Source organism: Rhinolophus sinicus, linkage group LG02 (assembly GCF_036562045.2).
Source record: "Rhinolophus sinicus isolate RSC01 linkage group LG02, ASM3656204v1, whole genome shotgun sequence".
Taxonomy (NCBI): domain Eukaryota; kingdom Metazoa; phylum Chordata; class Mammalia; order Chiroptera; family Rhinolophidae; genus Rhinolophus; species Rhinolophus sinicus.
Window position 1 is genome coordinate 162,191,945 of NC_133752.1, and position 15,223 is coordinate 162,207,167.

The 15,223-nt window shown below is 40.0% G+C and overlaps 1 protein-coding gene across 3 annotated transcripts; it reads left to right on the forward strand.

Moving 5' to 3' along the window:
* The first annotated feature begins 2,986 nt into the window (after nucleotides 1–2,986).
* Nucleotides 2,987–14,562, forward strand: PTHLH (parathyroid hormone like hormone). Of its 3 annotated transcripts, none has more exons than XM_019736265.2 (5): nucleotides 2,987–3,360; nucleotides 3,562–3,797; nucleotides 4,369–4,491; nucleotides 10,065–10,487; nucleotides 14,099–14,562. In XM_019736265.2, exons 3-5 carry the CDS (start codon nucleotides 4,391–4,393, stop codon nucleotides 14,106–14,108), a joined length of 534 nt encoding a protein of 177 aa, XP_019591824.1. In that variant the 5' UTR covers nucleotides 2,987–3,360; nucleotides 3,562–3,797; nucleotides 4,369–4,390; the 3' UTR covers nucleotides 14,109–14,562. The 3 variants fall into 3 exon arrangements, with proteins under 3 accessions (XP_019591824.1, XP_019591811.1, XP_019591821.1); XM_019736252.2 differs by having other exon boundaries at nucleotides 2,988–3,360; nucleotides 3,562–4,198; nucleotides 14,099–14,561; XM_019736262.2 differs by lacking the exon at nucleotides 2,987–3,360 and having other exon boundaries at nucleotides 3,400–4,198; nucleotides 14,099–14,561.
* Nucleotides 14,563–15,223: the final 661 nt, after the last annotated feature.

The following is a 15,223-nucleotide window of genomic DNA, read 5'->3' on the forward strand; positions in this document are numbered from 1 at the left end:
CCCCCCATTTCCTAAAGACCATCTCATCTCACCTTGGTTTAGGCCTCTCTGGGAAAACTGCCTCACCACTGAGCTTTCTGGTCCTATTTGGGGAAAGCTGAACATTGCTCAGGAAACAGGGAAGGGTGAGGCTGGTGCGAGACCCACTTTTCCAACGAGATAGATGCATGTCTGGATACTTCTCCCTGAGGCAGTTCCTCCACATGTCCTGTTTATGGAGAAGACAGCCCCAGTTTGAGTCTGATCCTCATCTAACTGCAGAGATTTAGTAATGAAACACACTCTTACCCCTACTTGTGATTTAAAAGCGTTACACCACCTTTTTTGGGGCTTTGAGGTCAGCCACCTCTCAAGTTTCAGTCCAGGCAAGTGATTTGAACTACATTGTAATGGAATCTAATGATAACTTTATTTAAGTTAATTATGCAAACTTTTCTATGTAAACAAAGGAAAAGGTGGGAGAAAAGAAGGGACGATTTAGTTGTTTGGTTTCATAGGATGTAAGAGATATAGCTTGGAGCTACAGATTGGCAAATGTTAAATCTGGATGCTTATTGGTAAGAGATAAGGGAATTTCTGAGCCCAGGTGCACTGTTTAAAGAGCTATAGATACTTTTTTGGTTTGTATGTTTATTTCCTGTTATTTGGGCTGATGAGAAACAAAAGGGAGAACGATGAAAAAGCTAAACATAAAGGCTAGGGGATTTTTTCCTAAATTGCAAGAGGAAAAAGGAGATATCCCTGGATATGCATCAAATGAAGATCTAGACATGAATTTAAGAGTAAACGTGTACTTAAAATTTTAGAAAATCTCTTTTTTAAAATCATACTAGGTAGTCATGTAAGTTTGGATCTCACAATGCTAAACTGTTTTCACATGGAATACTTAAGATTAATGACAGGCCTTCAAATCTTCCTCTTTGCTGAAGTGCATTTATGTGATAGCAAGGCCTAAACAAACACGCAGCTTCTATTGGCACTTGCTCTGTTCCTAAGGGTAGGGGGAGGCTTCTAGTGTGAAGTCATCTCATTTGCATTCACGTGTCCTCAACATTATCATGGAGGTTACGCAGTTATATTGGGAACTAAATGATGATGTCAGAAAATATCCTTTTCAGAAAGGCAAAAAGTCAGGGTCTTAGGTATATATTGAAGAGAATTTCTGCTGAAAGTAATTAAGAGGGCAGCTTAGAAAGCTTTGTAGCTTTCTAATAATTGCCTTTGGTGGGAACAGAAAAGACTCTTTACAGGAAGTTGTTAACTCATGTAAGACTTAATTTTACTTTTTAAAGAACAAAATAAAATTACTTCTGGAAGAGACTGCTGAGAGGACCTGTCTCCTTTGGCCAGAAGAGTAAAGAAGACTGTAAATCAAGAAAAAGGTGAAGTAATAAATTATGAGCAAACTTTGGTATTCCAAGCACATAAAGACTATTTAATTTTCCTGTGTCTATTTTGTGGAGGAGAGGAAATTCTGAAAATATTTGACAGATGTTTTGCCGTTAACACCAGAAAAGTGTGTGGGGGGGAAAGAAAGGAGAGAAGTGGAGGAGGGGGTCGATTTTGTTTAACAGTAGAAAAAGCAACATAAATCAAAGCAGTCTGTTGATGCCAGTCTTTATAATGTTCTGAGAGTATAACGAATTTACTTACATCATAAATGATTTAATATTTTCAATCTGATTTTGTTTTAACCTGTATTGGGAGAGGGCTGACTTTCTAAAGCATGGATAGTTTGAAACTACTCTGAGTACCTTTGGGTTTTGCTTTTGTTATTTATTGTTGAAGCAAATATTAGCATTTTACTGTTAAACAACTTGCAAGTACTAAATGGCTCATCTGTGATTTACTTTTTTACAGTTTCCCTCCTTCAGATCTAACAATTACATTAAGGTTCCTCTGTCTTTTTGGAAAGACTTTAATACTAATCAGAAAGTATTAGAGGTTCAAAGGTTGACATTTCTGAGTGCTGTTCCTTTGTCTGTTCATGTCATGAAAACAGAACTAACATTTAGAAATTCTTAAACTTTCAAAGGAAATTTTGTGTAAATTCCCAGAGATTTTTTTTTTTTAGTGGGAGGAAGCCACGATTTTTTTTTTAGTATGTAGTTTAATCAAATAAGAGAGATAGCAGCTTCTGAGAAGGGGTGACCCTCCACTCAAACTAAGCAGCAAACATGAACCGCTGGCTGGCTGCAGTTAAGGAGGGGGAAAGGGAGCTGTGGTGAACCAGGGTCTGTGAGAGGGCGCTATTTCACCCACCCCTGGTAAATCCGTGGAGCACCAGCCAGAAAACCAAGCTTCATAAAGCTCAGCCTCTCATAATGATCTGAAATCTCTAAATAACATTAGCCTTCTAGAGAGGAATGAAATCTACCAGTAGGATTGTCTATCTAGAAGACAAACATCCCTTGAATGGTTCCCAAGCCCCCGCGTTCATTTCAGAAAGATAGAGGAGCCGGTTGAGCGGGCGTGGACATCCGCTGCAATCCTTCCTAGATGATACTTACTGCCCAGTAATTCAGAGCAGTCTTTCTTCCCCGCCCAATGGCTTTGGGAAGAACCCCTTGCTTTTCCTTCGCTTCTCGGAGGCAGAGCAGCATACAAGGTTAGTGATAGTTTCCTGCATCTGCGAACTGAAGTGACACGGATAGAGTCATCCTAGAATATGTAACCGGACACTGGGGGTTGAGGGACCGAAAGAGGTTATCCCAGACAGGGTGGGTTAGACGCCTGTTGGTGGGCTAAAGGGCCGTGTACGCTCCCCAGAAGCGTCAGTTCCCTTCAGCTATTCAAAGGGGGTCTCCATCATGTGCGCGGGTTTTCTTGGACGGGCTCCAGATGTCCTCAGTCTTCTGAGACGGCAAGAAATGTAATCTCGACCTGAAGTCTAAAACCGTGTTTTCCTTTTATAAGTGAAGGATCTCTCCCTCCCTAGCCGATTCTCCACACTCAGCTTGTCCCAGGAAAGGACCAGGAAGGAGGGTTCTCATCCCGCTCCTTGAGCTCCCATGCGGGCATAGGGCTCCTTAAAATCACAGGCCCGCGCGGCCCGTGACCTCCCCGCCCAGGATCCCCGGCGCCCGCGCTCTCCGGCTTGGCTCCTTGGCGTCCTCCTTGCCCGTCCGCCCCCCGGCGGCCCCCGAGGCCGTGCGTCCAGCCGCTGGGGCTGCTGCAGTGCGCCGGGGGCCGCGGCTTCCCGGGTCCTTCCACACGCCCTCGGGGACCTCAGATGGCAGACCTACGGGGCAGTCCCGGGCCGGCTGGACCCAGCTGGGACGAGAGAATCCGCCCACGCCCCCGACTCCGGGATGGCGCGGCAGGGCTGGCGGTCCGGGGTGGGGCTCGGCGGAGCTCAGGGTAGCGTCGGGGGCGGCAGGACGGGAGGCGGGGAGCTCCTTCGCTTGCTCTGCATTCCCAGCCCGGTGCTCCCCTCCGCTTGCTCCCGCCGGCGGGTCCGCTCGGGCCGATGGTCTCTGCCCCCGCCCCCCCGCGCCCTCGCTCGTCCCGCGCGCGTTCCTAGGGCGCCACCTCTTTGCGACTCGCTCACTTCTCCCGCAGGTTTGCCTGGGAGCGTGTGAACATTCCTCTGCTCGGCTTTCAACTTTCCTCCAACCTGCGCTGCCCGGCCAGCATGCCTCCCCGCCCGTGAAGCGGGGCCGCCACCGCCCCTCTGCGCCGCTATTAGCCCGCCCTCGCTGCCACCTGGCCCTCCTGATCGACGACACACGCACTTGAAACTTGTTCTCAGGGTGTGTGGAATCAACTTTCCGGAAGCAACCAGCCCACCAGAGGAGGTAGACAGACAACTATGTATATATATGTGGGTCTCCCTTCAAGTGGATCTGGAACAAGACGGCCTGATTCGCGAAGAAGCTGACTTCGGAGGAGGAAACTTTCTTCTCTTTTTAAGGAGGGGGTTAGCCCTGCTCCACGAACCCGGGAGAACTGCGGACCAGATTAATTAGACATTGCTACGGGAGTCGTGTAACCACGCTGCTCATCATTGATACATATATAAAACCATTTCGTTTTGGCTATTATTTCAGAGGAAGCGCCTCTAGGGTTTTTTGTTTTTTTGTTTTTTTGTGTGGTTTTTTTTGGTTTTTGTTTGTTTGTTTGTTTTTCCCCCTTTTTGGTCCCTTTTTGCCTGTGCGGTTTGGCAAAAGCACAATTGGAGTAGCTGGTTCCTAAATAAGTAAGTGCTGAGAAGCTTGAGAGAAAAAAATTTTTTTTTTCTTTACAACTTGGGAGATACCCTTGATGTTGAAAAGGCTATTTGAGAGCAAGCTAAAAGGGGGAGCGGGGTAGTTCAAGGAGATGGAGATTCCGGACTGACACTTCGGGCCCCTTTCCACTCTGTCGCAGGTCCTGAGAGCGAGAGGATACGATGCTGCGGAGGCTGGTTCAGCAGTGGAGCGTCGCGGTATTCCTGCTGAGCTACTCGGTGCCCTCCTGCGGGCGTTCGGTGGAGGAGCTCGGCCGCCGGCTGTAAGTACCTCGTCCTCCCCACGGCGCCGGGAGAGGGCTGGGGAGGCCAGTGGGAGAGGCCGCCAGAATGGGGCGCTGCCGAGGGCTCTCAGCGGTCACTGATGCTCCTCGCTCGGGTTAGAGAGCCGGGAGATCCGGCTACCTGCCAGGGGCTGAGCCCGGGTCCTCAAAACCGGCGGTAGAACTGGTTGAACCTCCAGGGAAGGCAGGGAAGAGAGAAATTTTATGTGAGTTTCCATTAGAGGGAGCGGTTTTTTGTTTTGTTTTGTTTTGTTTTTTATAGAATCTCCCCTAGGAAAAGATTCTCTGCCTCTAGTAAAAGAAAAAAGTTGCTTTCAGGATCTGGGAAGGTTTTGAAACCCTGAGGATGACTAGAGAGATAACTCGGAGGAATCTGAGGGATCCAGGGGACAGGACATATGTCTGTGTGCGCAGGTATACTTACTGAATGTGGGTGGTAATTGGTGTGTGAATAGCAAAAAACTTACATCTAATTTTATTATTAGTGACATAATTTTGAGCATATAAAATGGGACCACATTACATAATAAAGGCATATTATATAAGAAAGCAGTAACAACTTTGCAATGGCACAATTCCAACGTTAGTATTGATACAGTTTAGGACCGCTAGAGTGCTTGATTCCAAAATGAATGTTAGGTGTGGAAACTTTTTCTTAGAATTACTGCTAACAATTCTTTAATCTGGAGTCACATGTCTGCACTGTAGACTGAAAACTTGTGTTTTGGTGATTCTTTTAAGGGTAATTTTAACTTTAAAATAATCATACATCCAAGCACACCAGATAATCATCACTATGTTGTATGACTGAAAAGATGGAAGAGTGATAGAGTAACACTATCTTCATAATCTATTGGACCTAGCAGTTCAATAATGTGTGTAACACTGTCTTTGGGTGATCTTCAAGCTGCAGCCTCAGTGGTTCAGGATGAGAAAACCATAAAGTTTGAGAACTGACAAGAGCTTGCCTCTAGAGAAGGAATTAAGGAGACCTTTTACACTAACAATAGAAATCGCAATATCTAATATTTACAATCAAGTTCATGGTGCGTCCTTGTACATTTCCAAGGGTGTACCAAAAGGCAACAGTGTTATATGTGCCCTTGGTCTAGTATTATTAGAGCAGAAAATCCTTAAATAAAATTACTTTAGACATGCCTGAACATTGGCACCAAAATGAGAATCTATTATCGATTTCCTTAGGCAAATTGTGTAGAACATTATACTAAAGATAAAGCTGCATTGTACTCTTTAAATCAACGTTTTGCGGATGTATTTCTGAAAATTGTCTTCACACTTTTTGCTCATTTTGTGATTTGTATTAAATTCAGTTATTTAAAATCCTTATATAAATATAGATGAGGACTGAATTTTTTAAAGCACGCTTAAATACTGTATTTATTTGGCTAAGATATACTGTCTTGGAACACAGCCAATTTTTTTTCTTTAAAGTTGTGTAAGAAATACCTGTTTTCTCTTTTGAGAAACAGTAAATGGACCATGATTAAATCCACAGTTATGTCATAAAAATTGTGCTGATTGTCCTAAAGCCTATTTTTAACTCTTTATTGCACCTTGCAAAATACACATCAAAAACCACTTAGCAGCCAAAGACTGTTACAGTTTTGTTTGTGGGTGAAATATAATATTGTAGTTAAACACTCACACTCAGCAGACAGTTATAAAACTACCACAAAACATTCTTATAGTTAATGGCTAATAGATCATCACATTACAGCGATGGTTTTCACGGAGGTTGAAATTATCAGTATATGAAGATGTTTTTATCAAATTGTTACTGCCAAACGGAGTTTTAAAAAAAATAAGTCATTGTTTTCGCATTGCTGCCAAGTAACAGTAAAACAAAACATTAGCCTATTATTATCAACCCAGTTTCTTGAAAGAAAATTTAATATATAATCAAACCATGTTACTCCCCAATTACTTTTCACACCAAGTATTAGGGAAACTGCATTAGATGTTTTCCTAACTAGGGGCTAACTTTTAAAGGAGAGGAACCTACTACAACAATAACACTGTCGAGCCATGCAAAAGAGGCAATCTAGGTTTGTGAATCATTTGGACCTGTGAGTCCAAAAGATTTTAATTAATGAGGCTAGAGCATGAGTAAATGGGAGGTTGGAAAGTGAGACATATGGGTGTTCTTGTCCAGATGAACATGGCTCGTAGCAGGTAGTAACCTTTGTGTTTAAGTTAGAGAAGAAAGCCCGGCAGATGCAGAAACCTAAAACATCATTGGCTGATTTGTTGGGGAGCCAGACTGGGTCTAGTCCATTTAATGAAAAGCATAACTTTCGCCTGAGTCATTTGGGTTGGAAGGGACTTGTGGTGAGTCATCTTAACTCTAACACCCTAACCCTGACTCTTCCATGTACCACAGAACTTTTCTCAAACCCAGACTCTGGCCCTAGCATCAGCACAAGCATGTTGCTACTTCCTGTGCTGAAAGAGAAATTTCCATCACTCTGTTTATTCTGTGTGTTCCTTGATAGCTCCTTAGAAATTTAATCTTCTTCCCCGAAAACTCCCTTGAAAGTGATTTTTCTTTAGAAGAGAAGAGCCTTTTTTGACTGAAGTTAGAGTTTGTCTATGTTAATCAGTTCCCCCACATTTTCACAATTTTTTTTAACAATCATTAAAGGAGACCATAAACATAACATACTTGTTTTTCCATGTTGGAGCGTAGGTACATAATAAATGCCATGTGATCCATTGTGCTATGTAATGTTTACAGGCATGTAGAGTAACAGACTATTATTAAGGCCATATTTACAACTTAAATATTTCAGAATTATCTAAATTGAAAGACTGCTTAATTTGACTTTATTGCTCAATACTGATGGATATCTAGTTTGTACATGCTAGTCCTTTATCCTTGTGTCAGTTCATCTCTTGTTTTGAAAATAAATAGAATGCTCTATGGACCTTATTCTTTGTTAACGATAAAAATACTAGTGTATTCCTGATCCTTGAATTCAATTGCCCAATCTGAAATTCATTCTTCACAATAGTTTAAATGCAGAAATCGTTGAACTATTAAATAAATTATGTAACAGCATTTCAGATTTAGCATTTAAGAACAATCTGTGTTTCCCAGTACATTAACAATTAAAACCCTTAAAAGGCAGAAGGGTCATCTTTACCTCACAAGAGATGTATGATTTTAACCTGGACAAAGTTGTGCCACATTATAGACTTTTTATAAAAGAAAAGGATAGAATAGTCACTCCTTTTCCCATGAGAACCATCCTGGGAAAGTACAGTGCTTGAATTAGGAAGGCACTGTGACTCACAGTTGACAGGCCAGCCAAGATGACAGGCATCTATGCCAGTCAGAGGAGGCATGAGCAAAGTGGCTTGATTAGAACAGACCAACCATTAAAAGTTTTGTCTTCAGGTTAGGCTAGAATGAACTGTATTATGTATTTGGGGAGCAACACAGATGGGAGTGGATATCTGCCAGGAATTGTAAAAGAAATAAAGTCCCCAAATACTGTAAATGATCACTGGTTAAGAACCTTTTAATGTGACATTTTGCTAAAATGATACTTATTAGACTGCAGTACTTATGAAATATGCAATTATATCAGTCCTATTCTTTTAAAATGTTATTAGAGGATATAAATATGTTGTACCACAGCCTCAAATTTTTAGATTATTAAAAGTTTCCAGAATACTAACTATTGCCACAAAGTAAGTGAATTTTAATCTAGTCACATGTGGCACCTTCAAAAAGGAAGAGAGACTCCTTCATGCCTCATTTAAATCAGGCTCCTGTTACATTCCTTTCCATTAAGTCATGTCTTTTTTGAACAGGCTATATGGCTTAAAGTCAGTCCACACACTAAAATATTGAAAGGAAGCTAGCATTCTAGCTATAGAGTTCAGAGAAATAATGACTGTTCTTTTGTGTCTTATTCTTTTGGGGCTCACAGTCTCTCATTCCCTCTGTGATAATCCAAACTCTAGATATTCTAATTCTTTATTTGTGTGATGAAAATAGACTTCTTGGGGCAATAATCTTGGTCCTCAAGGAAACTGATAGGTTGCTATCCATTTGCCCATTGTCATAGTTTCCATCACAGGCTTTTTACTCTGTGCCCTTTCCCTCTTGTTTTCTCAACATATGCTTCAGCTTCAGCAGGAAAAAGGATTGAGGAAGGTAAAAAACTATCTTGGTTTTAGAATCAGAAGAACTCATTTGTGGGGCCATGGCTCTGCCTGGTCTCATTGTGTAGGCATTTAATCTCTCTGAACCTCACTGTCCCCATCTATTAAATGAGGATAATGCTATTAATTATTGTCATATCTCTCTGAGGAGTTAAAGAAATGAATGCAATAAGGGACCCAGGTACCACTGTGTCAGGGAAATAAGTACATGGGATGTAGCCCTGCAAAATATCCTCAGATACTTTTGAAAATGAGCCACTTTGGAGGGTCATTTCAATGGTAGAAATTGGCAGAGTTGAAACAGGCATGACTGATTAATGTATGTAACCCTTAAATATGGTTAATGATATACACACAGACTAATAAAAGAATACATGGATGGACAATTTAAGCAAGAGCCAGAGTGTCATCTAAGAGGACTGATATTGAATTAGTTTATTCTTTTTCACTATATTTTATGAGTGTTGTTTAAATAGAAAAATCACTTCATATTTGTTCTTAGAGATATTTATAAGACAAAGAAAAAGTAGAAAAAGTGAATTTCTTAATTATGTATTAAGGATAATACCCTCTGAAACACTAAATTTAAAAAAAAAACTCACAGAAGAAATAGAATGATCTCACTTAATTTAAACACACAAAGAAACCCATTTTAAAGAGACCACCCACTACTTTACAGAAAATTATGCACACTCTGACAGTTGGCCTTCAAATATAAGTTCTTGGTAGCCTGCAGTCTAATATGTTAAAATTCAGTCTGTTAGGTGGTTTCCCAGACAGGCTTCACTGCTCACTTTATCCTTCAGTCTTTGTTTGCTTTTACTCTTACAGCTTGCTGTTCTTTGAATTTAGTGTTATTATTTTCTTAATGGGGGAGCTGTGTGTGTGTGCTTACGCGTGTGCAAATACTCAGGTAAAATCAGCCTCCTTTTTACTTGCCGGGCTAGTACTTCTGGATTTATTTCCCCAACACAACTCTGAAAAATGTGAAAAGCAGTTTAGTGGTTTCTGTCCATTACTGAGTATAACTGAATCATATTTAAATTGAGAAGGGAGCATACAAATCACTGACTCTGACCCCTTTTTTTAAACAGCTGGGGCCCACAAGACCCAAGAATGTTTGTGTTCTCACAGAGGTCACAGACTTAGTGAGTGGCAGAACTGGGACCCTGGGCTAGAGCCAGCCAACTGCCATTCCCACTCTGGCCCCTTCCCTGCTCAGAGAGCTTGCTTCTCTTCCAGCTTGTGCCCTGTATCAGACCAACTAGAAAACTAAAGGGCTTTCCTCATATCTTTGTGGTCTTTACGAACAACTAAAACGTCATTGTTTTCTTTCTCTCCTGCTATTTTTTTCCTTAAAGCAAAAGAGCTGTGTCTGAACATCAGCTCCTCCATGACAAGGGGAAGTCCATTCAAGACTTACGGCGACGATTCTTCCTTCACCACCTGATTGCAGAAATTCACACAGCTGAAATCAGAACTACCTCGGAGGTTTCCCCCAACTCCAAGCCTGCTCCCAACACCAAGAACCACCCTGTCCGATTTGGGTCTGATGATGAGGGCAGATACCTAACTCAGGAAACCAACAAGGTAGAGCCATACAAAGAGCAGCCACTGAAGACACCAGGCAAGAAAAAGAAAGGCAAGCCTGGGAAACGAAAGGAGCAGGAGAAGAAGAAACGGCGGACTCGATCGGCCTGGCTAAACTCTGGCGTGGCTGGGAGTGGGCTGGAAGGGGACCACCTGTCTGACATCTCCGCGACATCGCTGGAGCTCAATTTCCGGTAATTGGCCCCCTGACCCAGAGCCTCTCCTTGGTCTTCTCACCAGGGGGTGTGTAGCTTCCCTTTGGCCTTAGCTTGGACAAACCTTTCTGCCCCGTCAGTCACTCCACAATTTAAAAGCTTACAAAACCAAGATGACTCAGAATATTGTCTGACTTAAAGCAGTGTCCTCCGACCCCCTCAACACACCCAGGGGTCTAATAACCTGTGTCTCTTTCTCCACCATCGCACCCCCCAATACCAATCCTTTAGTACTCCACTAACTAGTTTCATTTCATAGGCCAGCTTCAGAAGCTAATGACCACCTTCATCATTGGCTGGAGAAATGAGTTTATTCCCCAAATCTCACACCATGGCAAACTTCTGTTTCATTTGTTACTTTTTTAATCACTTCCGGGGAGAACACAGAAGGCTTTGATAGGCTCTACAAACAATACACTGCAAACAGAACACTATCTTACCGTAGACAATGCTGAGCTGTTCACATTTTTTATTTAATTAAATGTATTTATTTAAAATTAACGTATTTTAAATTTTATTTTTATTTAAATAAATTAAATTTTTTAAACACACACTTTAAATTTATTTAATTAAATTTAACTCTGGTTTCTACCTGCTTATGAGAAGGGAAAAAAACATGATTTCTGAACAATTTTAAGTATTGGCTTGGGAAGGACATGTTATTCGCATGCAGCTATTTGTCCACTAGTACGTTGAAATATTTTTCCTAATTATTGCGGTAGGAATAATAAAACCTCACATCTATGTGGCGTGTTTACCTTTACCTCACAGATGCAGGTAGTAATGACATTCACAGAGTTTGGAGCCAAATAAATACCTTAGGTTCGAATTTTGGGTCTGAACTTTCAAGCTCACAACCTTTGACGAGTCACTTGGTGTTTCTAAGACTCATTTTCCTCCTCTCTGAAATGAAGATAATAATTGTACCAACCTCTTTGGGTTGAGTGAAGATTAAATGAGATTACATGGGTCAAATGCCTGTGATACAGTCAGTGCTCAATAAATTGCAAGTTGTTGTTTTGGTGCTTTTAGGTATAGTTCTGATTGTTCGTTCTGTTTATACTGGTGTGTGTGTTTCTGTGAGACAAAAAGGGAAAATTATTCATTTCATTTTATAAACTAGAAAACCAAGGTATTCCACAGTTGAAGTACCTGAGCAGTCCTGGGAACTGGTATAGGTAGTCCTCAAAACTGCATTTCTTTCCCCGTTTCCTGACACTTAGGCCAGTGCTATGTCAGTGCTGCCTCTTGATCTATGCATTTCCACTGATACGATGGATATTTTTTTGTTGTTTACTTTTCAGTAGAGCACTTCAGTGGGGTTTGAAAGAAAGAGGAAAACAACACAAGAATGTGTCATATGCAGCTAATGATCTCATTAGTTGAGGAGTCCCCTGTTACTTCTCCAGTTCTTTCCTCGGACTAGAGATAGGATTATAGAGTGATGTTTCAAAGGGGAGTTTGAACCTACTAACTGTCACTTCTCTCTTTGAGTTGAAAAAAACCCATCATTGAATAGCATATAAAATGATAATTACATTGAATAAGTAGTATAGCATCAGCACTCAATGGGCAGTAGCACTAGAGAAATCTTTAGCATAGTGAATGACTTACTCTGCAAGTATCTAATGGATCTATGAGGGGTAACAAATCTTATGAATTTTGTCTCAATGCAGATATTCAGTGTATTTTAAGATATGATCTTAACTGTACTTATTTATCACTAATGCAAGGACTCTATTGCCATAACCTACCTATTTTTAATCCATTCTCTCTCTCTCTCTCTCTCTCTCTCTCTCTCTCACACACACACAAACACACACGTAGACATGATATATAATAAAAACAGAAGTATACATACTTTCTTTGGATTTTATTCATTTAAAATTTGTAGTGCTCTTAAGTATCTGGAGAATTAATGAAAATCAGCACTCGTCAATTCTTATCCCAAAGCTATCCCTAAGTTAAAGTAGATCTAGTGAAAATTAGGCAGTGGCCTAATCAAATCCAGATCTAGGACTGAAAGAAAGAGAATGTTTCTGCTTCTCCTTTCTGTTCCCTGGTTGTGAGGAACGTTCATGGAAAGCACTGTGTGTTTGGCAGCCAGATGTTGGCACTGTCCCAATACAACCCAACAGAGGCGCAAGGAAGAGTGGGGAAATTTAGGAGGGTATGATGAGAACATATGGGGCCATGCAAATTCTGTAATACAAATAGAATCTTTTCAGAGTAACTATTTTAAAATTTTATAAGCAACAAAACTTTTATTAATGTTCTCTCTTTAGTCTCTTCGCATTATTATATGATGATCTGACAGGTCTGATGGTATGGCAAACATGAATGTTCTTATAACATATATAGTAGTTCTTAACAGAAACTACTGAGCTAAAACTGTCTGCCTTCTCTTACATGAACCATTCAGTGGGAGATACATAGCTTTAAATTTTGGAAATTACACTTTGGAGTTTTTGATGTTGCAAATGAGATGTCCAGATACACTAGGACTCATTTCATTGAGACCGTATGTTTTGCCTTGGTAAATATTGATTTAGAAACAATATTAAAGCTTTTCAGTATTCAAAAGGGCTAGGACTTTAAAACACCTCACACATATATAGCAAACACACACACATACGTTTAGGTCATGTTACATGTTTTCCTTAGCTATTCCAATGCACGCCTTTGTTCAAGGAAGTCAGAAGGAAGGTTAACAAGTAAATTGGCTGGGCAGTGTGAAATACAATTAAGTGATCTTTTCCTTTTTTCTTTCTTTCCTTCTGAGAAAATAATGGTTCAAAATACTATTAATTCCCTTTTTGCTTGTGTTATTTTATACTTTTAAATCAATTGATCCTTTTTCTGTAATTTAAAATAGGCTTTCCCAATTTCTAATGCAAGATCCATTAAAAAAACCAGCAGAGTGAGAAACAAATAATTCTGTCCTAATTTTGGCTTCAGAACTAAAATTCAGTAATAGTTGCATTCATTAATGTTTAAGGACAGCTAAGAAAATGACACAAGACATCAAATCATCAACCAAACGTACTCCATTTAATTACACAACTTTCCAACATTTACCCCACGTCACACACTTTAGACTACCCTCACAACAGCCCATTATTTTATCAAGAGATTGACCAAATAACAACCTAGAAAAATAAACAAGCTGTGGATCACTCACATCAGACATCACTGAGGAATAAACTTCTAAGCAAGGTGTATTTGATGATGGATTGCACAACCTATCCTTATTTCCACATTCTCAAATGTGTCCCTTCTCTTTCCAAACTTGCCAATTGGCAGCTTTGGAAAATTCTCACAGGGTCTCCTTTTTCTGGCAGAGTATGCTTAGAGATGCAAGCCTTTTTCTTTCTGCATTACATATGACCATTTGATCAAATTAAAGACTCTATAGCAGAGGTTCTAAAAAGTCAAGTGGATCCCACAGGCACGTCTTATAAAAGATATTTACAAGAAGTCCCCTGAATCTCTTCCCATTATGGTCCAATGTTTCTTAATTTATACCTCTTATTTTATGTCTCTTCATTTGTAAGGATAATTAACCTATTTTCCCTTCTTTCCCTTTTCAGGAAGCATTGAAATTTTTGCAAAGAACTTCAGAGGACATATTGCAGGATTCTATAATAGTGAACATATGGAAAGTATTAGAAATATTTATTGTGTGTAAATATTGTAAATGCATTGGAATAAAACTGTCTCCCCCATTGCTCTATGAAACTGCACATTGGTCATTGTGAATATTTTTTTCCAAGGCTAATCCAATTATTATTATCACATTTACCATAATTTATTTTGTCAACTGATGTATTTATTTTGTAAATGTATCTTGGTGCTGCTGAATTTCTATATTTTTTGTAACATAATGCACTTTAGATATACATATCAAGTATGTTGATAAATGACACAATAAAGTGTCTATTTTGTGGTTGATTTTAATGAATGCCTAAATATAATTATCCAAACTGATTTTCCTCTGTGCATGTAAAAATAGCAGTATTTTAAATTTGTAAAGAATGTCTAATAAAATATAATCTAAATTACATCATGACTCAAGGTGAATCATATCCTTTAAAGTTTCTACTAGAAGGAATACCATGTAATTTTTTAAGCTGTATTTGATGTGATCTTAAGTTTAATATGTTTACATTGGAACATAGTCCAACATTTTCACGTTAGCTTTTAGTTAAAAATCACTTAAAATGTATTTCATCCAATTTTTAAGCTCAATTCAATAGGATGGCTGAACTACCTAGATGTTATTTTATGAAGCACATCCAATTTGAAGTGAAGACGGGAGAGGGCAGAGAAAAACAGAGAAGTCAGGAGAACAGATTAGTGAAACAACCCAGAGAGTCAGCCAGAGCTGGAAAAAAGGGAGACACAGAGATCAGGAACTTTAAGGACGAGGGTACTTTTAACCAAGTAAAGTTTAATTTGCGAGAGCTTGCTCTTATTTGCAACAATAATAAGCATAAAAGAGCTACTTGAGAATTCTACTTGTTAACATTTCCTACCAGAGAAAGGAGATACTCAGGTCTGGGACATAGGTGACAACTCAAAAAGCCTTCAAAGCGGAAGACTACTTTCCTGTGATATCACAGTTCCATGGACCAGGGTTGCAAACAGCATGGGTATAACCCCATATGCAATCCCTTTCCATTTTGAGTATCATCCTACTTTTCCTACTTCTATGT